Raw genomic sequence first — 27,808 nt, forward strand, 5'->3', positions numbered from 1 at the left:
ATCCAGAGATACTGTCCTCAAGACCATGAAACCAAATGTTTTTACGTAAAAATCAGGCCAGAATGCCTGAGAGCCACGATTGGCTGACAGGCAGTCGGATGGGAACTCCTACTTACTTTCAACATCTCCTGCCAAGCACACAATATACTCCAGACATGAGTGGCATGTTTATAGCCAGCAGTCTGCAGCTCAAGTACTCACATTAAGGATACCTGTGAAAAAATATATCGCTGAAATTTTATTTGACAACTTGACAGGCCTGAAAACCAAATAAGATTTGTAATTTTGCCCTCAGATCCTACGTAACAAAGTGATTTCTGAAACCTTCGTTGCTGTCTCAGGGCCACCAGATAGGCGCCAGCGAGAATTTGGTTGTGTTCATGTAAAGCAAGACACAATTTGAAAGGCTACTTCTTTACAGTTTTGTGTCTCAGGGTTGACACTCAATAAAATGCTTCCTGGAAAAGCTGTCAGATAACCAAGAACAAAATACAAATCCACCATTAAAGAGATGTGTTGTTCAAAAACAGATGCTGCACAACTTATGAACACTTCAAGTACGCCTGTTGGGCTCATAAGGTGGTTGACAGGAATCCAGTGGAAAAGTAACATGTGTCAAAATAAAAATAAATCAAAGTTTGATGCCAGATCGCAAAAACACATCTTTGGATTTCATGTGAGGAGGGGGAACTGGTTGCTGTAAACCTGCAGGGACAACATGAGTTCAGTGGAGACACAGTGTGGTGGCGCATGGTACAGGTTTGTTGGGGGGTTACATTAACCAGTCATCTATTACAGCTTTTGCCTCAGGATGTAAGTATGGATTAGTGAAATATACAGCCAGATTCTGTAGCATATGACAATCTGACTGGTTCCTATAGACAAAAAGAAAGGAAACCTACTAGGGGTTTATTGTATCTTCAGTCACTGGCAACAACGTGAAATGCAGTAACTCAGCACTTGATACACAAAAGCACCACCATGTGGCAATATTTTGTAATTCAGGTTTGTGGATGTAGAATTAAGATATATGAATTATTTAGTTCTTTATGAGCACTTTTTGTGTTTGTGTGTGTTTTGTTGTTTGGATTCATTTGTTTATGCTGTATAGAATGCATTTATTGAAAAAGAGTCTTTAGTGAAAATTTCACATTCACGGAAATTTTCTTAAGATGCGTGAAAATGTAAGTATTTTGATATAATTTGTATTTATGAAACACATTTAGATATTGAGCGTCTGTGATGCAATACATTTAAATCACATGGTCGTCGTATGTTCCAGCGAGTTATCATTGTCCCTCTCGGTGCTCCGTAGTCCTTCCTCCTCCTCTCCGCCTGCCCGTTTAGTGGCTAAAGATGGCTGAAGCTCCTCCATGGCCCAGCCGGTTCTTCTGTCACAGGTGCTCCGCAGAGATTAGTCCACGGCTTCCCGTGAGTACCACAGACTGAATTTGTGGATTTGGACAGTTGGACAACCAAACAACACACCGGTGTTGGTGTTTCTTCAGCAGATATCGTTGTAGCAGCGGGACAACTGTTAGCATGCTAACAGTTTGAGCTAGCTCCCGTTCGTCTTGCTAACGCTTCTCATTTAGCTCGTTATCTAAACAGAGGATCTGTCAACATACTAACTCTAACTGCGTAGTCAGTACACACGGGACACTGCTGCTTTGCGTACATAATGTGCAGTGACGTAAGGCGTAGTTGTTGGGTAATTATGTTGTGTGTGTTTTTCGTGGCGTGTTAGCCCCATCGTTAGCTGTATTGACTAACCGTTAACCGTTAGTATGTTGTAATGTTAAGGCTGTGATCGCGTGTAAAAAATCCATTTATTTCTCTCGTTAGTGAACTTTATTGTCACTAGTCTGTCTTGAGGCTGCGTGTACCAGATTGGTAATCAATTATGTGAATGTACCAGCGGCAACAATGCCTCTGCGTCCTTATTCTTGCGTTGTCATTCAGTGAAACGCATAAGTGTCATGTCTGTCACAAGCTAGAATGATCCGTCACAGGACAGTAAATGTGCTCTTTACAATGTAAAACATCAGCCGTCTGTAGGTTGTTTCTGTAGATTGCTGGCAAAGACCTGTAGTCACATGAGCATGCCATGTAGCTGCTGCTTTATTGTATAGAGTAGTCTTTTAGTATTCATTTGTAATTCAGTCTTTAAAAACATGCAATCAAGTAACATGTTGAAATCAGGATTAGGGTATAAGAACACAGCAAAACAAAATAACAGCAAATGCAACACCAAACAAAGACAACACATATGGATATGTATTGTATGTGGAAAGCAAAACAGACTTTGGAGTATATTGTTTTTCTTCAACATGCATTGTGACGTGAAAAAATATAGGAATATAGTTGACTTGAATAACTCCACCTACAAAGGATTCATTATTTTAGAGTAACTGAGGAGATTCTGTAGGAGAGTGCATCTGCATTTGATTTATCTTTTTGTTTGTTTTTGAAAATAAGCTATTTGGAATCTCTCTTATTTTGTGTGATACTGGCAAAGGTATCCAAAATGTTTTCTGCTTTGGGTTTGCATCCATCATACAGAGCTTTGTAGTGTTGATTTTCAATAGCCAAACAAATTCAAGTTCCTGGTCAACATCATTCTTTGTTTTGCCAAAACATTACCAAACAAGAGAGCGCAGTACTCCACCAAAGCTGCTTAGTCATTGTATGATTTCCAACTCCTGAAATCTTGAAAAAAAATTTGTGGCAGAAACCACAGCATCATAGAATGTTGTCATTTTGTATAGATGTACCCACAAACAAAATGACATTGTGATGAGCACGTGTGTGTTATGCATGTGTACATTATGGAAGGACACCAAATTGCATGACCTAAATATGTAGCAGGCGGTGGGAATTGATGGGACTTGGAAACAGCCCCACAATTAAATCAATTGTTCCTTGTATGATTTCCAACAGATAAGTTTTGATAAATCCGCAACAGTCGATTTTTAGTTGGATCGCAATCATGTGATCATCAGCAGGCAGCTGACGTAGCGTTCACTTGTTGTCATGGTTACAGTGACAATGAATGATGCTATCTCACAATGGCACACAAATCTTTAACAAATTCATGGATTCAGACTATAAGCCGCATCACTGCCAAAATCTAATCACTTGGTCCTTATGTCATTTCTGACCTTTCCTAAAAATGTCCTACAAATCCGTTTTTGAGTAATGTTGCGCACAGACAAACAGATGGAAGGACAAAGGTATGCCGATTGTCACCAAACTCCACTGTGTTCCTTGGCGGAGTAATGATTGATGTTGCGCTTCTTTTTGCTGCCAAACCTTTCTTTTTACCGTGCACATGTGGAGCCTGCATGTCAACAAACTCTGTGTCTTGTAAATAAAGTTTCAAAAAAACAATCAGCATAACCAAGAACCCTGAAATCAGAGTACATTATGTTGTATCAGAAAGACTTGTCTTGCAGATTGCTCATAGAAAATGAGAGCTGAGTGTGTCTTCTTTATGTCACAAGCAACAAAAAAGCTATAACATGTGATTTACTTCACTTTGCACTTCCTGCGATGTGACTACTGCATATGCACACATGGCAATGGCAATGTTGAAACAATATATTGTGCAGCTCGAGTAGAAGATGTTAAATTTATGTAAGGTCACAAGGTGTAAGTCTGTTTTTATGCTGTGTTTGAATGCTGTTCTGCAATAAGGTGTTTAGCATGAGGTCCGGTAGTGTGTGAAGGGTTAACGTGTCATTTGTGCCAGGATAAATGTAAATCTGTGCATCATATTTGGAACGTAATCACATCTGCCAGATTGCATTTGCAGGTGGTCAAACTCATGTTGCTGTATGATCTCAGCTTGGCATAAATGCAATCTGCACAGCTTGACAATACTCAGGGGTACTGCTGACTAACAAGTCGTATTACATCCTCATTGCAATATGAACATGCCTAATAAACACATGGCAAGAGACTGAATATGCAATGAGTAAAGAAAATTATTTTATTTAAATGTGCCATGCATTCATACTCGAACCTTGGCCCATCAGATGGTGCCCTGAACATACAGGCCATGCATTCACACCATTTGACCAACCAGATTAAACTTTAATTTCAAAGATTTTCCTTTTATCATGCAGGCCTATTATAAATGCATGCATTGGAATCAGAATGCAATCAATCAGGCAGACTGCATATTCAGGTGGTCAAGCTCCACTGTAAGCATGGACACACTTTGAAGAAAACACCGTCGCTTCTGAACCTTTCAGTCCACCTAAGGGTTCACTGATTGGATTACATACATATGAACTACACATCCGGTAATGATGCAGCAGCTGGTTGAACAAGACAATATAATGATTTGATTCCAAAGAAGGAAAATTCACAGTATCACAGCAGCAAAAGGGACAGTGCAGAAATGTAGGATTTTTTTAAAAACATCTGAAAAAAAAAAAGAAAAGAAAATCACTGATATTGTAAGGGTTTTTTTCTATATGCAGAAAAAAATGTGTGTATATATATATATATATATATATATATATATATATATATATATATATATATATATATATATATATATATATATATATATATATATAAAAAAATAAAAATGTGGGAAACAGCAACATTGCACAGGGTTATTCAATATGTACATTCTTATTGCAGGGTTTCCTCTACATTCATTCAGCAGCAGCAGCCCGCCGCTGCTGAAATCCCAGCCGCCGCTCCTTCAAATTTCTTTTTTTTTTTTTTTTTTTTTTTAAAAAATCCTCGCAAATACACCACCGCCGCATGTCTCCACCTTCACAGCAGAGTGCTGCACTGTGTCGGGTACTCGCGAGTACTAAGGTTGACTACAGATAACTACCTTGCTCAGTATCTACTCTTTTTTCCGGAGAGCCTGCCATCGCTGCTGAAAAAAATCCTAGAAGAAACACTGTATTGTATTTAGAAAGCATTAATATTATACAGTCTTCTTAATGTATCAAATGTCCATAATGCACAGGTTTGAATGCATTCATGTTGCATTCTCATCACTATCAGTAGATGGTGTTGAGGACAGGAAGTGGTGCTTCTTCTGCTGAACTTCTTATCCAGGAGATTGATAAAGCACAAATCTGTAGTACCTTAATAAGAGACAATTTGGTGCTGCTTCTTTGCTCATGACTTTACATCGTCTTTTTCCTGTTTAGCTAGACAACCTTGTGTCAGTTCTCTGGACTGAAACAGTTTGTGTTTCTTCAGCTGGAGCTTTATTATGAGTTTAATCAGCTAGTTACAGTTTACATTTGCCACACAGTGACGCTCTAATGAGCGCTTTCTTTCTCTAATTTCACAGTGAAGATTGAATTTTATGTTTTGGTTTCTACTAATGTCTGTTTCGCTGCAGGAGTATACATGTCCAAGATGTGAGTCAGGGTTCATCGAGGAGCTGCTGGAAGAGAGGAGGTGTGTATAAAATGCATCATGTGTCTAGTTTACTTAATCAAAAGTAATATCTTTTCCCCAACATGTGAATATTGTATTGCATTTATCACAGAATCACTATCAAGAGACTGACATCATGCATTGACTATGATGCAATTTCTGAAATAGTCTTCATGAAAGAAATTCTGCATTTTTATTAGGGTTTTTTTCCCCTTCATATGTTTTGCTGTTATTCATTGTAATGTTTCAACGACAGTAGCTAGCATTTAGGATGGACAGAACCTGTCAAACCCAGCTGTACACCTGCAACTATAAAGAATAGCAATGCAGGCTTGACTTTGTGCCACTGTAATCAAAATATGCACGTCCGCTTTTAAACATACACATTTGATTTGAGTCTCAAATGCATAGTGGATCGTATTTGTTGTTTTGCTAAATTTTGTTGTTCATACTAATAGATGCTACTTTAAAGCCATGTGTTGCGGAATGTTTTTCATTTGGAGTGACCTTCATAAAAACACTCAAGTTAACATTGGGTGCCACTCAACAGTCCTTTCAATGGTTTCAATCTTTTTTAAGTCAGCTTGATATTGTATTTCTGATTTATTATCATATGATCATGGTAGTACAATTTAAAAAAAAAAACATTTAAAACTAAGGCCACAGCTGCTGTATTTCACATGTAAAATCAGAAAGTGGAGGAGTTTTGGAGAAGCAATAATAGAAAACTATGCTGTCATAAATGTTAGAAATTATGAAAGCTATGACATGGTGATGAAAAACTTGATGTAACTTTGTCCACTATTTGTCTCCTGTTTAGTACTGACAATGGCTCCATGTCTACCATCTCCAGCGGACCTCAGAACCAACAACCATTTGAGGTTTGTAACTCATTCTTTACTTAGACTTTATCTCTGTCACTTAACCTTTCTGTGCTCTGCACCACTCTGACTCTGGTACGCATACTGTTGCATAATAGAGTCATCATTTCTTAAAACTGCTTCCAATGACATTTGTGCTGATCTGGTATCATAGGTTTCCACTTCTGCTTTTGCAGCTACACTTTACAGTGGTATTATATTGAGTCAATGGGTTTTTTTAGCTTTGTCCAGTCAAATGAGTGCCATTTTAACCTGATTTGTAGTTTGTGTAACTTTTTTGGGAACATTTTGGTTGAAACACACAAGGGTTGTAATGATACTGTTTTCTCAGTAATCGATGAAAGTTTGTATGTCAGCAGGTGTTTCATCCCTCAGCCTAGAGGCTTCTTTAGTTATGAGAACTGAGAACTCAAAAAGCCTCTTGGAAGGGATGTGAAATGTCTCTAAGAACCTAGGAGAGAAGTCCAGTTGTTTTTTTACTGAAGTTCGTGAGATTACCATGACCTGGATGATTGAGAATCTACACAGGGATATGTCAGCAGGCAATCTGTGTTTTGTTTTTTTTCCCATTGGGATGAAATTTGACCTGATAGTCAACATGGCTCTTGAACGTTCCAAGAGTGTTGTTTATACTGTAAATAATTCGGGTTATGTGGAGGAATCTTAATTGCTTTCTGCTTTGCTGATTGTTTTTCAGTCAGTTTTCTTTATTGTATTTGTCTTCCAGAATGCAGACCAGCACTTGTTTACATTCCCTTCTGGCTATGGTCAGTTTGCCCTGGGTGTCTTTGATGACAGCTTCGACTTCGGGGCTGGACTTGGAACAGAGGACAACCGGGATGCAGAGAATCGTCGGGAAAGGGAAACGGCATCACGGCAACGATATGGTGCCAGGCAGCCGAGAAGTCGTCATGGTTCAAGGCGGCAAGCAGGGCGGCATGAGGGAGTTCCAACTTTAGAGGGGTGAGAAGTACAATTACTGACTTGCTGAACTGAAGTCTTCCATTCTTTTAATCATTCATCAGTTTTTCCCTGAGAATTAATTATTAATGTAACAGCCCAAATGGCGCTCTCCCACAACTATTTCATCCCTTTTTATGTTCTTTTTTGTAGAATAATTCAGCAGCTAGTGAATGGAATAATTGCACCTACAGCAATGCCAAATATTGGTGTTGGACCCTGGTGAGTATGTGGAGTGGAGCTGTAAAAAAATGAAAAGTAAAATCCAAACAAAATGTGCTTAATTTGAACTAATGTCTCTCTTTTTTTAAAGGGGTGTTCTTCACTCAAATCCTATGGACTATGCTTGGGGGGCTAATGGATTAGATGCTATTATAACACAGGTATGACCATTTACAGTGTCAAAAAGGAACAATTTTAATTGGTATTATTGGACTAAAGATTGTAGATGTTGTGTAAGGAAGTCTGCACTACACACACACTAATGTGCATTCAGCATGTGTTTCATTTAACTCCCTATCTAACAATTTTCTCCTCTAATGTGTAGTTATTAAACCAGTTTGAGAACACGGGACCGCCGCCTGCTGATAGGGATAAAATAAAAAGTCTTCCTACAGTACAAATTACAGATGAACATGTTGGTAAGTTAAAGGATGATGATCACCACTGGTGGCATAAAATGTTTTATGGTTGGTTCCCTTCTTTTCTATTAGATAAACTGTATTATTTTCAAAATTGAGCAGCAGTATAATTTTCTTGAAAACCGACTGTTACAAGGTCAAATTTAATTGCAATTTAATTGACGCAAGTACCATTTGCCTGACAAGGTGGCTCCGTGAGACTTCAGCTGTATGAGTTTATCAGTTTTGAACTTAAAAATGTTTAATTTGAAGCATCTTACTTGACGCCTCTGGACTTGAGTTAATAACTACACTGGGTTCAAAGGCATGGACTATGATATTGTCAAAATATTACTGGTTACTGATTTGAAATGTACTTAATTTCTCTTATTTGTAGATTAATCATCAACCACAACAGATGTCTTACTGAAATCACCATGTAACAATTCCTTAAAAAAACTTTCTAAATAGTCAGGCATGTTTTGCATCAGAAACTTCCACTTTATGGCATTTTAAAACTTAACACGCTCATCACATCAGTTTTTTGGGAACTGGTTTGCAACTGTTATCTACACATCTAATGGAAAGTGAGTCCAGTAGCATAGCATCGAAGCATCTTTCTGAAAATAGCACTTTTGGTTTTCAGATCTGATATTAAAATTTTGGAGATTTCAATATCTGTTAACCCTCTAAACCCCAAGAAGTTTCTTGGTGTTTCTGATACTGTCACATTTTTATTCACGTATTTTTTTTACTGAATTATAGTGTGTAATTATAATTAATTATATATAATATAATATAATTATAACAATGGATAGGAGTAGAGAGAGAGTTCAAAAATGTTTTTCGTGCCATATGACACACTTACAAAGCCAGAAATCATTAAAAATGACACAAACAAAAGTTGATTTTCTTTGATTTATTTGTTTTACAAAAATATCCCAAACCTGAAATGCATATCCACAACATTTTTTCAAATACTATTAACAAAATCGGAGAAAAAAGAGATTATTCACAGACATACATAATATGCCCTGAAGATATTTTACTACTTAAATTTGTTTCTGTACATGTTTCCTATCTGCTCCATGTGAACACAACATGCAGTTAAGCCCAGGCCAAATGAATAATTCCTGTTTTTGTCATGTGACTGTTGTTCGCAGCCGAGTTACTCATGGCTTTTGCTGAGAAGCACAAAATTTTCAGTTTTTCAGAGAATCCAGTTAGGGAAAGTGGTTTATTTATTGGCATATTTTCAAATGAAACATTCAGAATACAGTTTTGATGAAATATCACAATTTTAAACTTCAGTTTGGTTAGATTTTGTGATAGACCTGCACATCACACATGATAAGCTCAAGCAGTTTTTGCATGCCTTTGAAACACACTATTGGGTTTTAGGGTTCAGACTGTTGAACTGTGATTTTTTTTCAAAGAACATTAGTAGCTTGTAATGCAGTGTCCCTTTTTGGTTAAAAATACAGCTAAAACCAAGTTACATATCATGTTTAACATCACTTTTTTATATGTCTGACATTCAGCTTTGGGACTAGAATGTCCAGTGTGTAAAGAAGATTACAGTGTGGGAGAAAATGTGAGGCAGCTCCCATGCAATCACATGTTCCACAATGATTGCATAGTCCCGTGGCTGGAACAGGTACTACACACCATCTACACAATTCTCCTTCCACTTACACAACATATTCATCGGTTGCTATGTAAAACCTCGGGGTAGTGCCACTAAAGCTGCTTCATATTTTTCTCCAGCATGACACTTGTCCAGTGTGCAGGAAGAGCTTGAGTGGACAGAACACAGCAACAAACCCTCCAGAACTATCAGGGATGAACTTTACCTCCTCATCTTCCTCCTCCTCATCCTCTTCATCCTCCTCAACCCCCCAGTCCTCAAGTTCGACCAGCAATGAGAACTCCACTGATAACTCTTAGTAAGGACGACTGTCCTTCTCACCCTACGAGCTGTTTATAGCTCCTAGGCTGCTGTATCTCAGAGCAGTGACCTCCATTCTCTCCCTGCAGAAGGGCAGAGAGCTGAGTGCATCTCGCCAGGAACACTCGCGCCTGATTCAGGGGTAAGTGATACATGAGGTTCATGTATTTCTGCCTGTCCTGTTGCTCCCACCTTCATCAGGAATCTGAACAAAGGAAGGGCGGAGGCCTGGGGTGCAGCTTCTGTCAGGGAGGATGTGGAGAAGCATTGAAACTTCAAGAGGCTCGATCTGCTTGAATCACTTCATACAAGAAGAGCAAATAACGGAATCCAAAGGTAGAAGATCGTGAACAACAAGACAGTTTTTGTTCTTTTTTTTAAACTCTAGACTTGTATGGTTTAAGATGAAACACTTTTGCCAATGAAGCAAAAAGAAATGTACAGTTATTCCTTTTTTTATAGGTAGCATTCATATCGCACAGATCAGATGACGCAAAGTGCACTGTTGTGCACTGGTGAAGTGTGCACAGAAGTTTCTTCATGATGTGGAAGAATATTACATTTGATCCCTTTAGCTCTGCAGATAACCTGACAGTACTTCATATAATTATTTTATTGTCAGTCTCCACTTGCCGTTTTAAGATTACCTGACACCACACAGGTAGAACTGTTGGCACTTGAAATGATGTGCATAATTGCAGTAATTTGTGTGTTTGAATAGTAATGTCGATAATGAAACTACATCAAGATTTAGTTACATTTTATCTGCAAGCCTAAAATGTGGATTGACTTTACACACAATACACTCGGAAACATTTCAGTACAGTTGTGCTTTTTAACTTAAAGATAAATGTTTTGCCAGTTGAAAACCTTGATTTGCAGTATGAACATGTACAAAAAGAATTAACTGATATGAAAATAAAGATATTTGGGTGCTACCACTCATTTCATGTAAGACATTTTAAGTGTCTGTGTTTATAGTATTCTTTTAAAGGATAATTAAGGAGCAAAAATGGTCATAAAATCAAAAATATTAACGATGAGATTCTTGGGCAGCTCTAGAGCAGATTGTCTACTAATTGCAAGGTTGTGATTTGATCCCTGACCTCTCTGCATGCTGGAGTGTCCTCGGGCAAAACACTAAACCTAAGGCAAAAAGGCAAGCACCTTGCATGGAAGCTCTGCATCCATTGGTGTGTGAATGTGTCAGTGAATTGATGAATTAGATATACGTTATAAAGTGCTTTGAGTGCCAGTTATCTGGAATAGCGCAGTACACATGCAGACCATTTAAATATATACCTCTTTATTCAGATAGTAGAAGTGCAGTAAGACAATAAATAGATAATTTATCAACAGTTGTTCAAATGCAAAAACACTAGTATGATGAAATTCTTTTGGAAAACTGGGAAAGTTGTGTGTTGTTCTGCTCTGTGTTTCCTGGTCTAAATTACTTGTTCCTTTCATGACGACTTGCAGGCTCTTAGAACAACCAGGCAGCATCCAGGGAACAATAAACCTATTGGCGAGCACTGTTGGACGTGCTTTCAATGCATAATAAGGTTTTGAGATCATTTTGTACTTTCAAAGTGAGGCCCCGGTCCACAGGCATGCGGATAGTAAACAGAGTGTGTATTAGAAAAGCTTTCCTGCTTCATGTTATCAATGAACCAATAAAATCTGCTTCCTTTTATTGTTAGCCACATGGGTGTATTTCCTCCACATTGTACAGCTTCTCTCCTCAGGGGTTCATTTTCAAAGGCCTTTAATCTGAGGGGATTGTTGTTACGGACAGAGCATTAGTGTAGCTGCAAGACAAATTAATACATTTGACTTTACATTGTGAATTTGTTGATTCATATTCTGTTTTTTTTTTCAGAATATTGTGGTTGATGTGAAATGTCTGTGCCTTGTAATGACATACCGGGGAGTATGACAAACTCAATGTTTGGTTTTTATAGGTTCAGCTGTACTGCAATTCAATGTCTAGCGCTACCATTTAGCACTTTAAATTGTGAAAATGTAGGTTTGAAACTTTTTCTGGTGTTAGAGTTTGAATTTAGATTTTGTGATGCTGCAAAAAAACATCTTGTAACAGAGGGAGAACATAGGAAACAAAAACTGGTTAAAAATGTTGGCAGCATTTTTTTTTAGAAAACCGTCAATACCATAGCACTTTGGGAATATCTGAGTAGTAAACTTTAAATATACTCCACTGAATTGTAAATTTTAGTCAGGCTACTCAACACACTGTCTTTTGGCTCTAGTACACTTTGCTTTATCACTTTTTCTTTCACAAGTCTCTGTTTTAGTTACATATACTCTTAGCATTTCAGTTCTGTCATGTTCAAAGTCCAGCTGTGGTCTTTAGCTTGTATATATGGTCACGTTGGCTTCCCTGTAAAACAGTCGCGATGTTTGGTGTGCAGGGCGGGATGAGTTTCTTCTGTGTGGATTATATTACTAAGAAAGGCTTTTAATCTTCTGATTTTGTCTCAGATTGCTAAAGACTGAGCCTACACTCTTATAAGCATCCAGCATTTCAGTACTGAGTTAGTTATTGCAATCCAGGGAGAGGAATCTTAACAATTCAGTGTGTTAATACTGCAAACATTTCCCTGCAATGGCTCAATATATGCACTCAGACACTGGCTGAGGAACTTATTGAGCCTGAATGTGCAATATTTGTTTTTTAATTTTAAATCTGAAAGGTGTGACTGAGTAGTGATTATTTTTGCTTCTGATTTGTCAATTTTACTGGAATGCATTCCAAATATGCAGGTTAAAGACATAATTCTGTAAACAAAAGCATAATATAATAAAAAATATGATACTAGTATCTTAAAAACACTTTTAAAATACTTGTAGATGAGTAAAATTACCACACTATTAAGATAAACTACTAATCATGAAGAACATTTTTGTGCCAGAAAAAAATGACATAAGAAATGCATAGCCTAGAGTTTAGATAACCAATAAATATAAGTAAGATACATGACTGAAATAAAATAAGTGAGCAATAATAAGGCCAGAATATAACAGTAAAAAACAATGCTGGCAATTATAGTGAGGTACTAAGTAGTATCACATATGCAATAATAAAATATTGCACATGAAAATGAATTAGTGCACCTGAAAAATAAGATTGAACTGATATATTGCACATTACAGTGACTGTTGTACATGAAAGTGAAATACTGCACATGTAACCAAATGTTGCACATTGCAAAGAAATATTGCATATGAAATTCAAATATTGCACCTTAGAAATTAAGTATGAAATACACTAAGATGACAAACTTTATTGATACCTCACTGGAAAAATGTACATGTTCTAGGTGCTACATACAGATGAGGCATGGAAGAAGCAGGACAGCAATGACAAAAAGTACAACAGGGCTGAAAATAAAATTATAATAAAGGTATCATGAAGACCATGGACAAGGCATGATGAATTGAAATATGGATATATACACATATGACATGAGGAATTTACATATGTAGAGGTATGTCATGGGAGATACTGTACCTACATTTATGTTATTGTAGTTAAATATGTAATTGAAAGAAAAGACCAGTGTTAACATGATGCTATTAGACATTATGAGCTGAGAGAAAAAAAAGAACGAAAGCCTGCATAAGAAGTGTTAATTTGTCGATTGATCTAGAAGAGCTGTAAAGAGAGAACACAGTTTTACATTTTGTTGTCATGGGGAGCAAACTCTGATCATTTTCAAAGACATTTTCATAAGAATATGTAATTAGTTTAAGAGGCCTAAGTAGAATGGTTGCAAAATCTATGGCGCTAAACAAAAACAATCTAACTTGTGTGACGTGGCCACGCCCCTAAGCAACACGTCATGCGTACGTGCCGCTCAGGGCGTGTGCGTGCGTGTGGTGCAACTAGAGGACGAGCAGCTCCAACGGCTCAGAGTCGAAACGTTCAGCCCCTACATACCGCTGCCTGAGGACCACACGAAAAAAAAACAAGAGGGAGAAGATTCAGAAGAACGAAGCTCAGCGTTGCTTTATAAGTCGACGGTCTAGCATTAACCATGAAGTTACTGTGGGCTGTCAGTGCCCTTCTGCTCAGCTGTTGGCGAACCGATGCGTCCACAGGTAACAGTTTTGCGTCAGCCATGTTTGTTTGAAGATGTAGACTTTGCCCTCAGTACGAACATTAACAAAATGTTTTCTTCGGGGACTCCGCTATGTTAATGTTACGACATTTTATGGTTTTCGACGTCGAATACTGTGTCCTAGAGCTGCTACTCTACAGTAACAACGGTTAGCAGGAACTAAACAGGCCACTGGTGCCGATAATGTTAGCTCCGTTAGGCGCAGCATTGTTGTTAGCCAACATATTTTGCTAATTAGCGGTCAAGAAATCCTGGTCTGTCTGTTTCGTGATGGCAGTTAGACCAAATTAATGTAGAAAGCCATCTGTTTTTCGGAACCTCCTTCGAGTGTTAGCGTTTTACAGAAAGATACTGTGATTTCTGCCAGCGGATTTAATGGGACACGTGATGCCTGCTGTTAATTTATACCCTATGGTGGTCTGGTAACGATTGTAGTCACGGACTGTGTAAACTCGCAGTTGCGTAACGTTTAAAATGGTTGATTACCATTCGTAGTTAGGTTAAATATTGTTTTAACCCGCCCTGTTTACATCTACCAAAACCGTCTAAATGGTAAAGTAATCTTGTTTTTTGGCGAGTCTTGCATTACAGCCTTTAAGAAGCCAGAGTATTAGCCTGTAGCCTTTAAATAATCAGCTTCGTTGAGTGATTATCTTACTCTGTCTAAATGGTTGTTTTTGATTAGGAGAGTCTGTAAAACCAGTCAGCTTTGCGTGTCTTACCAGTCACAGTTGAGCATGTTTGAAGCTGAATTCTAGTCGAGCAACCCAACAGCTTTCAACATTGCAGTGTTGTTCAACAAGACATGTTAAAAATTGCTTCGATATATTTGTTTGATGCTGAGCTGTAACCCCAATCATGTTGAGCCAAGCTGAGTCATTTTCCTTTCTGTGTTTCTTCACCATAAGACAGTTAAGAGAAATGGGCAAGTACATGCACTGACTTAATGTGTTGTGCAAATATGGACTTCACTTCATTTTGTTTTGTTTCTCACAAGCTTAATTATAGCTTTTATTTTATCGAGAGTTGCTCCCAATAGTCAGATTGTTTGTGAATGTCATATGCACGTTAGACAAACATACCTAAGAAGCCCTCATGCCACTTCTTGTTTTCTGCTTTGGTAATGCCTACTCTATAGTAGATCAGGGGTAAAATTATATTTCTGTAGAGTTTCAGCTTCTTCCCCAGCTTTAACTATAACATGAAAAATAGGTTACAAAGCAGATGGGTAGATAAGGCTGCTCTGTGTTTGAAAAGAGGCTCCTAAAAGTAAACAGACCTGTTTTTTTCACATATTGGGTACTTGTTGTTCAGTTCAAGTAATTTGGCAAATGCTGGGGAATACGGACTCATTTTGTTATTGCCCACCATTTTGAGACTCCATCTGCTTAACCTGCTCTCACTTAAATTATCCTTTCATGATATAAGCCTGCAGCTCTATGCAGTAGCAGTGATGATCGCACATTTTTTTTTCCATCTGTAAGAGGTGACATCCTTTTAATAGCAGTGACAAATCTGTGCTGGTCTACCACAGTTAAATGGTTGCAATGAACAAAGTGAGCTACTTGGTAAGTGCACTCTGGATATATAGACATAGAAAGTTAGTTGCTTTGGATAACTGAGCATCTAATGGATTTATGTGGGCTGTATGAGACAAGAGCTTCTCCCCTCAGTTGTTTATTTCCATGCAGTGACCTTGACTAGATAATACGTGGCTGAAATGACAGCTTGAAATGGCCTGTTTAAACATCAGTGTGATTGTTTCCCAATTCGTCACTTTCATCACGTTGAAACCATTTGCATCCATCTTCTATTAGGAAGCACAATGCATTGTACTAGCCTTTCCTATTCAGCTTCACAATGTTCTTATATTTGTTGCATGAGTGTTGAAAGTAGCCTGAGGATTACAAATTTCAGCCTGTGAAAAGATTTTTGTCTTTTCAGCAAATTCCTACTTGAGTTGTTAATTTTCAACCAGCTGGTTGAATGAAAAGAGAGGACAAACTTTCTGTGAATAAGATAAAGCATGTACTCCCATAGTGTGGGCTTCTTTTGCCAACAAATTTCATGGCATGTCCTTTTCAAATACAATCTCTAATCTTTCTTACCTGCCTTGTAACCAGTTAGATTTTTCAGGCCAATCCGGTTGCATTGTTCAGGCCATTTCACTTGCTGTTTACCACACGTAAATGTCAAATACTCGCTTGGAAATTTGATCTTTGAAGGGGCTCTAAGCACAACGAACAGATTCTCGTGTTATAGGGCAGAGGGTTAAAGGCAGTGAATTACACTGTCAAGATTCATGTCATTTACATTTAATAAGAGCTGGGATTTCAGCCTAGACTATATTTAATCATGAACTTTCATGCAGCATGTGCTATGAAGGTGACCTTTTTGTGAGTATGGGGAAGCCATTCTAAGCTGGGAATGTTACACGATATACATGTGGAGACTGGGGATCTTGTTGACATGTTCACATGTATGCATCTTTAGTTGGATCTTTATTTGCTAAATATTTTAATGGAAAATGAAAACTCAAAATGACTATCCCAAAATCTGGTCCAACTTCATGAAAAATATGTAGAAAAAGTTTCTTTGTGAGCTTAAAAATGGGGATGCTTGGCATTTCAGCCCAACATAGGTTTTGTTGTATTTGGTGTTAGTTCAGTGTTGTTTCTAAAATAAGGGGAACATGCTTGGTCTATGGAGTGACCAAAGAATTCCACTCTGCCTGCTATGGTCACGTAAAGCTGGAATACCTGGAGGAGAAGAAATATTTTTAAAAGTCAGTCCTTCAGAATACAAAGGATATACCATACTTTGGAAACATATGTTCCACAGTTTCATTATAAATAGTGACACCTGATCCATCTGCCTTGGATTCACACTGGGTATTAAAATAACTCTTGTTTTCTCAATTGTGTCCACAACTTGATCTGAAGATGCTGTTTACGTAGGTTGGCTGCCTTGACAACAGATATGCAGCCCCCCAGGTCTCAGGAATTGGTACCAGGCTCTCATCGCACTAACACTACTGCTACTCCCTGTAGCAGAGGGCTGCACCTGTAGCTTTTCTTCAGTTAGTGTTAAGCGGTGGAGACAAGTGACCTTTCAACTTGCTAGGCGGTTGTTTTATTTTTTTCTCCTCAAGAATGTGGTCAGTCTGTACATACAGCATTTACGCCTGGCTGAGATCAAATACAGTACAAGCCTGACTCCCTCCGAAGGTGGTCGGGTTGATCCGATCACATTCAGATCCCAGTGCACTCTGAACTTATTTACATCTTAAGGTGCTGCCAGAAAATAAGTCTCCTGACAGTCATCATACACACAGAGGCAGGATTTTACAGCCTAATCAAAGACACCACAACATGCCATGGAACACTGATTATTTTTCCAGGCTTAGAATTTAAAAAACCTATATTACTGTTCATACACATACATTTCTTTCAAAATAGTACGGTCAGGTTTGTGCGACAGCTAAATAAGAAATCACTTGCAGATTTTTTTCTTTTAAAAACAAGTGTGTTGACCCAGTTTAACACAGTGACCACTGTAGTTTGAACTTGGTTCAACAGACAAACATAATCAGCCCAAAATGCTTTGTGCATTTTTCATGCATTTTTGGTTTGATTTTGTAATGTGAAATGTTTTTCCATCTCAGCCTCATCTGCTTTTCATGTTCTGTTTCACTCATTACATACTGTCTTAATTTCATGGGAATGCTATTGTGTGCTTTTAGTGTCTTGTTGTCATTGTTCTTTTTTGTTTTTTTGTGTGTGTTATTCCTGCTTTTAGGGATGTTTTGATCAAGCTCTTTTGGCAACAATCCCAGCCTGTATCCAAAGCCTTTATGTTATTGAATCAGCACAGTTTCTAAGATAGTTAAAGTAAGAAAAGTTGTTAATTATGTTTCATCAAGGTAGGATTTTTCTGAAAGGGTGTTGTAAATAAGTTTAGTTAGAAAAGTATAATATATTGGAAACTGAGTATGATGCTGCACTCAGATCAGCTCGAGTCATCCCTAACTGCCTTCTATTTTGCATTTATTATATTTATATTAATGGGTCAGAGTACCAAGATTGATCAAAACATTAGCCAAAATAATTGGGCGATAATGCTGCTCTGATCTATGCCTTTTCTATGTCCTTACGTTCATATTTTCATTTCATTTGTGTTTTATTAACTATTATTTTTCTCTTTCCTGTTTGCTTGTCTTTTCTTTTTCCATTATTGCATTTAATCATTAATCCATAAAATCACCCTGTTTGCTTTAAACCCACCACATTCAAAATTTCTTAAAATCTGTTTGCTGGGCTGACTGTAAATGGTGCTCAGCGGGTTTTACCAAGTCTCCCCTGTCTCAGATGAAGTTGATCGATGACAGTGCAGAGCTGCACTGCGAGGTAATAGGGAACCCCATCCCTGAGGTGCAGTGGTGGTTCGTAGAGGGTGAAGAGCCCAATGAGACCTTCACCCAGCTGTTTGACGGAGCACGGAATGACCGTGTACAAATAAATGCTACATATATAGTACATGCCACTAGCATCATTCACCTCACTAGCCTCACCCTCGACGACTCAGGCACATATGAGTGCCGTGCTTCCAACGACCCTGACCGCAATGAACTGAAGAAGACGCCAAAAATCAAGTGGATCCGCTCGCAGGCAAACATTATTGTGATTGAAAGTGAGTGGCAGAGGAAGCACGAGGAGACTCCAGTCGAAGCAGTCGACTGTTATCTCCTCATTAGTGAAGTCCTGGGCATTCAACTCCCGTTACACCCAACTGCCATGTTTCCCGGCCCAGTACCCTCTCCATCCTGCTTCACCCAGTACACAGTCTCCCTCTTTCCTCAAAAGCTCCAAAGCTGTCCTGTAGTAGAATTCGAACCTGGTCATGAAGCATGGCTGGGCTGCTTCCTAATCCTGTATTACCCGACAGAATACGTCTTCAATCTGATGCCTTTTTTTCCCCCTTGTGTCAAGGCTTAGATAACCTCATAGGTTTTTCTTGCATATAATACTGGCCATAAGGTTGGAAATTTGCAAATGGCTCCTGCAGAAACATTTTTGTATATCTACATAATATAATATTTAGTTAATTTGACTAATGGGAGTCAAAGAAAGATGAAAAGGGGTGTCAGATTTCTTCATTAGCGTTTCCTCTTGGTAGATATTTATATTGCTAGCATTTTCCTTAATTTATACTAACATTGACGATGCCCCTTTTGTTAATGCTTGTAGTCCATTCCTGTGGCTAACAGCCTACTGAACTGTAGGCACAGAAGATGGCAACTCATTTTTAAAGATACATATTTCAGCCATGGGGCATCTTTCTGCCTTGTGGCCCAGTATTATGTTTACAAGGTCAGTTTCTACATTCAATTAAAGCAAAACTACTTTACTTTAAATGCATTACTTTAGTGTTTCCTTTTAGTCATGTGATTGGCATTTAAACTGCCAATTAATTGTATCTGCCTGTTGTTGCTTCTTCTGCATGTATTTATTAAAGGATCTTTTCCCCACAACCTTTTGTAGTTACTGTATATATTACCTTCCCAGTACATGTCCTATTCTTCCTCCCTTTTTACCGTTGGTGTGGCAGATCTCCCAATTTTGGGGAGCTCTTTCCACCTTTCTTGGAAAGTTCTGTGAATTTCTACAGAACTTGTGGTCATGTCACGTTGTGTCTATGGTTAAATTTGTGAAGTGGATGTTTTTTCCTTCCCAGACTTTGCAAGTTGATGGAACTTGTTAGTTCCTACTTGACTAGCCAACACTCAACAGTTGTTTTAACTAAAAAAAAAAAGAAAAAACAACCACCAAAATCTACTCCTGGCAACGGTAAAATTATGATAACTAACTAGGGAATGATGTACTGTTCTTTACTTCTACATACTTGTAAACTGTTTGGCACATCAATGAGTGTGAACGTGAAGTTGTCATGGTACATGATTTGCACTCTGACATTTCACTTTGTTACTTTGTTTTTCCCAGAGACAGCGGTTGAGTGTTGGAACAAAATGTAACTTAAACTATAAAAAAATTCATCCATTAATAATGATGCTTTTTAAGGCAAGACTGTATTTTCAGTATCTGAGTACATTAGTTTTAAAATCATTATTGACATACAAGCGTGTTAAAATGTCTAACCATCATTTTACACCTTGTTAAAAGAAGATAATTTTTGTTCCTGCTTCTTTTTACCTTAAGCTCCAAACATCGTTACCGAGCCTCATGAGGTCAGCAACCAAACCTCTGCGGTGCTCAGCTGCAACTTGACCGACTCCAGCCTTCTCATCAAGGGCTCCTACTGGACACTCAATGGCAATATCCTTGAGGATTCCGTATCTGCTGATGCCAGTCCATTCACAGTTCACCGGTAAGTATTTACATTGACTCAGTACTGTTCCATGGTTTGCCACTGTGAGCTATTTTTGTTGGTATTCCAGTGTAGGGTGGGCGTACAGATGCAAAACTGGTCTGGGAAAAAAAGCTGACCTAGAGCATTGACAGGGTACAGGAATGGTTAAAATGTAGAAAGAGGACAGGATGTAAATACATCAGTAGTTTGGATGGTTTGCATGTAGGTACTTAACAATGATCAAATGTAAGGAGATCGAAAGGTCTGGCAAAAAACAAAGAAGGTGATGAGATTAAAGTTTCAGAACACTAGGGGGTAGGAGATTGTGTCCAGACGTCACTTGGGTCCCATATGGATTCAGAACTGTTGATGATTACCAACACTATAGCAGAGAACGGCTCTTATTCATCAATTGTATACATTTGTTAGGTGTGTTCTTCCTCCCTGATAAAGCCAAAGGCTTTTTTTCCTGAGAGGCCTGTTATGTACAGCGATGCAGTTCACATATTGGCACCACTGAGTATATGAACCATACAAGTAAATTAATTTCTAAGTGTTCCATATACTGAAGACTGAGCATCTTTTGCATAGAGAACATTTAAGAGTTAATTTGCCAGTAAGATAGCTATTTTGGTTTTGCATGTCTTGCTGTAGCCTTTCTCTCTCCTCTTCCTTTGTTCCAACTCTTATACTGTCCATTTCTCTGGCTCTGTTTGTACACTATATTGCCATCTTTATCCTCTAATGTTCTCTCTTTGCATGTTGCCTTTTGCATGTATGCCATCCCTCCCCCTCTCTCCCTTTTCTCCCTCCCTCCCTCCCTGACTGCCTCCATTAGCAGCAGAGCTAGGGGCACCATTCGGGCATTCACTGCTCTTGATTAGCAGAGAGATGGAGCGTGCAGACGTGCAGCTTTGCCTGTAGTCTTGGCAGCAGGGATAAGCGCCCCTAGCAGTGTGCTCACTTGGGCTGACCTTAATTCCCCATTAGGGAGAAAAGGCAGGACTGTACAGTACAGTAGCACCAAACAAAGGTGGGACTGTGATTAAGAGGGGGAAATTTGGAATATGTGTTGGATGGACAAGCAGCATTAGTTCTACCTCCAGCTGTTGCATGTAAACAGGATTGCACTGTGAAATGTTTACTTAGCGAAGTGATAGTAGCTTCAGCTTTGGTCACTAGTCACCTGCTACATGTTAGATGCTGAGGCCCAGAGGGAACCAATACATCTGATTTTTATTAGATTAATTTTGTGTGGGTACTTAACAGGCCTCAACTGTTTTTCTTTCCTTAGTTTGGATAAGATCACCCACAGTAATAGTGGAACGTATGAATGTGTGTTCAAGACTGAGCCACAAGTGAAGCAGACAATCGAAGTCAAAAGTAAGTAAACAAATATTTCACATTAAAGTTGTTTTTCGTATCAGTGGTCATTTAAATCATGTTTTACCTGACATGGGGTGCAAATGTTATGTTTTTATAGTAACTAATTGTGTTGTCTGTAGATTAAAGAATATGCTTTAGATTACATTTTACTTTTAGAGCCAGATGTTTATACCGATGATTGATATACTGATCACATCTACGGGAACTATGGCTGTTCACATCAACATCATTTGCACCTTTAATGAATGAAATACTGAGTAATTGAAACTGCATTTTGTTTTTGTGTATTTTATTTTATTTTTTTTAAGAAAAGACACTATTGAACATCCATAACATTACAGCTTTACTGTAATTACTGAATGGGTTATCTCTTCCAGTCTATCTTCTGTCTGTATTGTTTTTTGTTGTTGTTGTTGCTTTGTCTTTGCATATAAGGAAAATCTGTAGGAGCTGCAAACTCTGACTCGCCTGCACATGAGAACAATCACATGTAATAGTTGGATATTAGCTTTAAATTCATTTTCACATCATAGAAATGTTTAAAAACAAAAAAATCATGTGAATCAATTAAATAATAAAAATATATTTTTCATTATTTGGCCAATGTTTATGTTGAGTCGCTTCTTCTTCCAGGAAATACATTTCAGATCAGTTTGTTATTTAATTCACAATCAGTAATAAAATAATCTGAATGTGTTTCTCTTCTTTATATAGCACTCCCTCATGTTGTTGCCTACAAGCACTCTGAGCATGGAAATGAGAATGACAAAGGTGTGATGGTCTGTGTGGGTCATGGCCATCCACTGCCCACTGACTGGGGCTGGTTCAAAGAGGAAGATGGCAACCGCAAGGTATGTGTCTGTTAGGCTATGAATTTTGACTACGAATTTAACATTTTAAATAAGTTTTATTTATGTAGTGCAATAGCACAAAATATGTTTACATTGTCAGGTCAAGATCATGCAATATCATAGAGAGAAACCCAGCAATTTTCCATTGAGTGAGCATTTGGTGACGATGGGGAGGAAAAAACTCCCACATAACAGGAAGAAACTGCAGGCAGGACCAGACTCAGGGAATTTGTCCATCTGTGTCAGGAGAAGATGAGCAGCAAGAAACAAACAGTTTACCAACAAACACTGGGCAGGTCAGAAATATGCAGCCAGAGATACCTGAAAAGGTACAGGGAGAGAGGATAAAGAACAAACTACAGCAGCAAACTTAATTTTAGCCCCTTTACAATAGCAGTAGTCCAGCTGAAAAGGATCTGTATCAGTTAAAGTATATTTGAAATATTTTCACCACTTTACCATGTCTGTAGGCAGCTTTTTCACATGGGGAACTGAAGCAGTTATTTTAATCTTTTCAAAGCCACCAGACTCCTTTGACAAAACAGTAGTTTTACCTCTGAGCACATTGGAGTTACTGGTCTATTGCTGTCTCAGGTAGTTTGCTTTTTGTTGCTTTTGTGTTGTAACACATTAGTTAGGATCAGAACTAGCACAAAAGTCACACAATGACAAGCAAACTAACTGATCAGGGCACCGGTAGACCAGCAACTAGCTATGCGATTTATTGAAGTTGGAAGTTTCAGGCCTAATCCTAAAAGTAGAGAATGCTAAAATTAGTATTGTGTTAAATGATTATGCCTGCCCAACTATAAAAATGAAAATGTAAAAAAATGTTTTGCATCACTAACTTGTCACTTCAATGTAACCTCCAGCAAATCCTCAATGGCACTGGTGACAAATATGAGATCAAGAGCACCCCCAACAAGACCACTCTGACCATTAATGAACTGAGCATCCAGGACGACATCGGGGACTACACCTGCCTCGGAACCAATGAACTGGGCCCAGGCAGCGATAAGATCCACCTGCGTGTCCGCAGTCGCCTGGCTGCTCTCTGGCCCTTCCTCGGCATCGTGGCTGAGGTCATCATCCTCGTGACCATCATCTTCATCTACGAGAAGAGGAGAAAGCCTGATGAAGTCAATGACGGTACGTAGGCCATGTTACTTATAGTATTACACGTGACACCAACTTGGCCGTGTTCGGACTGATATTGCGTAATAAATTCTTCTCGTTCATATTAATGAGACTACAGACTTGACACAGTGAGGACATCGCAGCGTTCCAGCAGTTTATAAAACACCCTGAACTTTTGTTGAAAGTCCTCTGTCTTGGCACTACATTTGCAAGTCAAATATGTGCAAGTTCACATTCTATTTAATTCCACTGTTTTCTCTTACAAATATCAAAAGATGAAGTTAGTACTGGTTTGATAACTTGTCGCTGAAAGTATTTAAAAAGTGGTTTAAAACTGTTCTGACTCAATCATATCTCACGGTACGATTGTAATGTTTAGGGCATCACCTGGACTCTTGCCTAGACTGTATTTAACATCCTCATGGATACCTGTAGCGACGAGCCTCCATGAATGCTGGCCCTTTTTCTTTTTGTTTTAATTCTGCTACCGTTTCCACTTTTGTTTGTTGGTCACAGTGGTTGGCAGTGGTTTGCAAAATTTGCAGGCCTTTTTGCTGGTATAGTAATTTCACAGATTTTTGTGGAAAATTCTTATTACTAGTATTTTGCTGCCCAACTGGATGTAAAAATATCTGCCAGAAAATGATTGCACAATATATGAAATTTGCTCATTTCTCAACCTGTATCTGAACTCTTCAACTCAAACTTTTGTTGTTCTCTATGTAAAGAATCCTCCTTTTACGTTATTCAGCTTCTAATAGAACAAAAATGCATCAAACTGCAAACCTAGTTTACTGAGCCACTAGTTCAGAAGACTGAGATCGTTTGGGGACGTATCAGGGAGGTGTATCGACTAGTTGCATGCATTCAACGTGAACCCGTATTGTCTTTGGTTTTGTCATTATTTACGTTTATGTACGTAAAAAAAATCAGGAATTGGCTTCCGCCTCTGTGTAAACAATCTGTGATAGAAACATATTATTTTATTATTTACATTTTTACTTCTCTGTTCGCTGCTGATTTTGCATTTTGGTAAGTGAACAAAACTGCATGTCAGACTGAAGTGGTTGAGCTGAGATGACCGTGTGGAGAAAAGCTATGGGAGTCTGAATGAACTGCTTTCATAGTAACCACTTCTAAGATGAATGTGCTCGAGGATTTGGTCACTCTTTCACTGGCCCTGAGTCTTAATACAAGCTCCAGTTCTTTCTTTTTCACTTCATTTGTTTTGGTCCTCAAAATCATATGTTTGAGCCAATGAAAGAGTCAAATGAGACACCACAGCGTCATGGTTTGAAATGGAACTGAGTAGGTTTAAAAGAGGTTTCAGCGATCTGTCTGCATGCTTTCTGCATCTTGTACTTTATGCATGAGAAATGACAGACAACCCTCTTCTCAAGAGATCAGTATATCATACACCATTTGTCTCGTTCATCATTTGGCCAGTTAGCCTACTTTCTGCCTATTCTTGTGAATACGTGCTCTTGCTCCGTGTGAATACTGCCACTGTACATGCCAGGATGTCCAGTTTAAAGACTGTTTTTCTTCATACACAGCCACTGCAGTGTGATTTTGGTGTCCTTTGCTTGTATTGCATGAACCTCTGTGATGCTAAGGGGTGACACAGGATAGTGCATTATAATGTTCATAAATAGCTGTTTATTTTCAAATGTTTTAGATGTACTGAAGCCACATGCAGTATTCAAAGTACCAGTATTTAGCAATAAGTCTTTTCTAGAACAGGGATGATTGTGTGTGGAATGGCTTGATAAATGATTTTTCTAAGGATTTTGTTCTGTCAGTCATCTGAAATGCAACAGGTGGGCATGCTTTTATTCATGTTTAGTTGGATTTAATCATAACCTCATTGCAATCACGTTACAGAGGTTGTCATGTTATAACATTTTCTACCATCATTTGTGGGCAGGGGGGTTGGCATGAATGTCTTACACCAATCACAGACTATATATCTGCTTTTAACTGACCGTTTTTTTTCTTCTTTTTTCCACCTTTCTTCACTTACTTACTGGTGTTCAGATGACGACTCAGGATCTGCTCCTCTGTAAGTACATTCAACAACTTCCTGTGCTTATTGTCACTTTGGATATTGCATTTTGTCACAGAGCTCATGTTACATGACGTTTTTCAGGAAGAGCAATTCTACTGCAAACCACAAAGACAAGAATGTTAGGCAAAGGAACTCTAACTAGAAGCTGAAAGAGGTATGTGGAACTGTCCATTGGAGAATAAAGCTGTCAAAATCTGCAAGTTCATTTTTTATTATATAGAAAAAAAAATAGAACATTTTAATGAGTGTTGTTTGTCACTCCTGTCTTTTTATTTCTTTCTTAGATAGACGTCCAGATGTCAGTCCAGCATTCAGCGGTTGTGTGGCACATTATACTGTGCACCCTGCAATTTTAAGTACCTTTTTGTGCTTGGGTGTTAATGTTTTAAGAAAATGATTTCCTCCTATTTTTGGTTTCTTCTATATTCTTCTCCACATTGTGCAGCCAGAGAACATAGTGTGAAATAATTTCTGCTTGAGGCCGTGGGGCAAATATTGCATGAGTTTAAATGCCGTTCTAGCCAAGTGTGTGTTTGTTGTAAAATCATTAACGTTCACGTGAGGAATGCTTAGTTTGTGGTTATGTTCCGTCGATGCAGATGCTTCCTACAATGACCTCACAGCTGTCAGTCTTTGCTTTTTATTTTATTCAGATCTGGAATGGTTACTTGTAAAGCAGCACAAGATCTGTTTAGAGGATCGGAAACGTTTTTGGATCCGGATACATCACTGCCATTCTTATAGCAAAGACTGGTGTGCGTTTGAATTCATGTTTGGTCTGTCCCTACACATCCACAAAACTCCCTTAGCAGAGTTCTATACTTTGCCTTAAGAAGCACCATTTCTCTTGTCTTTTTGCATAGTGCTAACTGTTACAAGACTTCAAAGTGACAATTAAAATAATGCAGAAATGACTAGGGTTGGGCATCAAGTCGCAACTCCAAAGGAATCATGAAGAAAGTTTAGTTTCTATTCTGCTTATTGATTCCTGAACAGTTTTCACCTGTGCTAGTTCTTAAATGATATACTGCAAACACTACCGTGTATCTACTGCTGTCTGTCTGAACCAGTAATGTCTCCTGTATACTGGAATACCCTAAATTATATTATTAATTTATTTCTCATACATTGATGGAAAAAGTGAGATTTTACTGATGTGCTAACCCTAACCTGGCCTTTGAATCGGAATAATGAAGAACCAAAATCGATAAGCAGAATCGTTACAAGCGATGCCCAACCCTAGAAATGACCAAGATAAAAGCTAGGTTTTCTTGCCATAAAAAATTAGTTTTGAGTAAGAAACTTTATATTTAAATAGTACTTTATTTCCTTTTCCTGTTCACATATTGTAAATTAAGTTTTAGCCACCAATGCTTGTGTTGCTGATTTCACATCTACAGTAATCTCTTTAGGACCAAGTGCAAGAGATGCAACTGTTGCTTCTGTTGAATGCAACTTTTCTACAGCGCACTGATGTTTAAAACTGCAGATAATCATGGATGTTTTATTTTTAAAGTGATCTGAAATGTATGCGCGATTGTCTCTTTCTTCACTGTGTAGATTATACAGAAGCCATACGTTCCATTTAACCTGAATAGTGTTGTGACTGGATGTTACCATTTCAGAATTACACTGATTAAGAGACCTAGTCAGAATTGTGTAAGTAGTTGTACCATCCAAGTACATGGAAACACCACCTCTTGTACAACTTCCACAAGCTGAATAAAGGTATTGAAATTTATGTGTGTTTTACTTCTTTCGTGTTTACTCGGATGTAAGAGTTGCATAGAATAGTTGCAATACAGAAGAAGCCTTTTCTGAAAATGTTTACTCCTGTGAATCATGAAGGGAAAAAAAGGTGTTTTAAACAAGGAGTTTGCTTTGTCTTATTAATTAGAATGCATTAATGCTTATGAATTCTAAGTAATAAGCATACAGAGCAAATCTCCTTCAGAAAAGACCCGCTTAGCAAAACTCTGAATAAAATGTGATATGTTTTTTTTATAGATAATTTACCTTGTTTATTTGAGAACCTAA

The 27,808-nt window shown here is 38.2% G+C and overlaps 2 protein-coding genes across 3 annotated transcripts; both read left to right on the plus strand.

The window, feature by feature from the left end:
- The first annotated feature begins 1,280 nt into the window (after positions 1 to 1,280).
- Positions 1,281 to 10,783, plus strand: LOC111579114 (E3 ubiquitin-protein ligase RNF126-like). Its single transcript, XM_023286244.3, has 10 exons — positions 1,281 to 1,431; positions 5,378 to 5,436; positions 6,236 to 6,296; positions 7,024 to 7,259; positions 7,410 to 7,478; positions 7,570 to 7,639; positions 7,804 to 7,897; positions 9,418 to 9,533; positions 9,644 to 9,822; positions 9,914 to 10,783. Coding segments are annotated over exons 1-10 (960 nt in total). The 5' UTR covers positions 1,281 to 1,356; the 3' UTR covers positions 9,915 to 10,783.
- Positions 10,784 to 13,710: 2,927 nt separating this feature from the next.
- Positions 13,711 to 27,512, plus strand: bsg (basigin). Of its 2 annotated transcripts, XM_035955430.2 has the most exons (9): positions 13,711 to 13,943; positions 18,302 to 18,652; positions 20,179 to 20,347; positions 21,624 to 21,712; positions 22,430 to 22,566; positions 23,439 to 23,715; positions 25,741 to 25,765; positions 25,853 to 25,925; positions 26,056 to 27,512. In XM_035955430.2, the coding sequence occupies exons 1-8, from the start codon at positions 13,880 to 13,882 to the stop codon at positions 25,911 to 25,913; spliced, it is 1,173 nt and encodes a 390-aa protein (XP_035811323.2). In that variant the 5' UTR covers positions 13,711 to 13,879; the 3' UTR covers positions 25,914 to 25,925; positions 26,056 to 27,512. The 2 variants fall into 2 exon arrangements, with proteins under 2 accessions (XP_035811323.2, XP_023142005.2); XM_023286237.3 differs by lacking the exon at positions 18,302 to 18,652 and having other exon boundaries at positions 13,717 to 13,943.
- The last annotated feature ends 296 nt before the right edge of the window (positions 27,513 to 27,808 follow it).

Source organism: Amphiprion ocellaris, chromosome 2 (assembly GCF_022539595.1).
Source record: "Amphiprion ocellaris isolate individual 3 ecotype Okinawa chromosome 2, ASM2253959v1, whole genome shotgun sequence".
In the NCBI taxonomy this organism is placed as follows: domain Eukaryota; kingdom Metazoa; phylum Chordata; class Actinopteri; family Pomacentridae; genus Amphiprion; species Amphiprion ocellaris.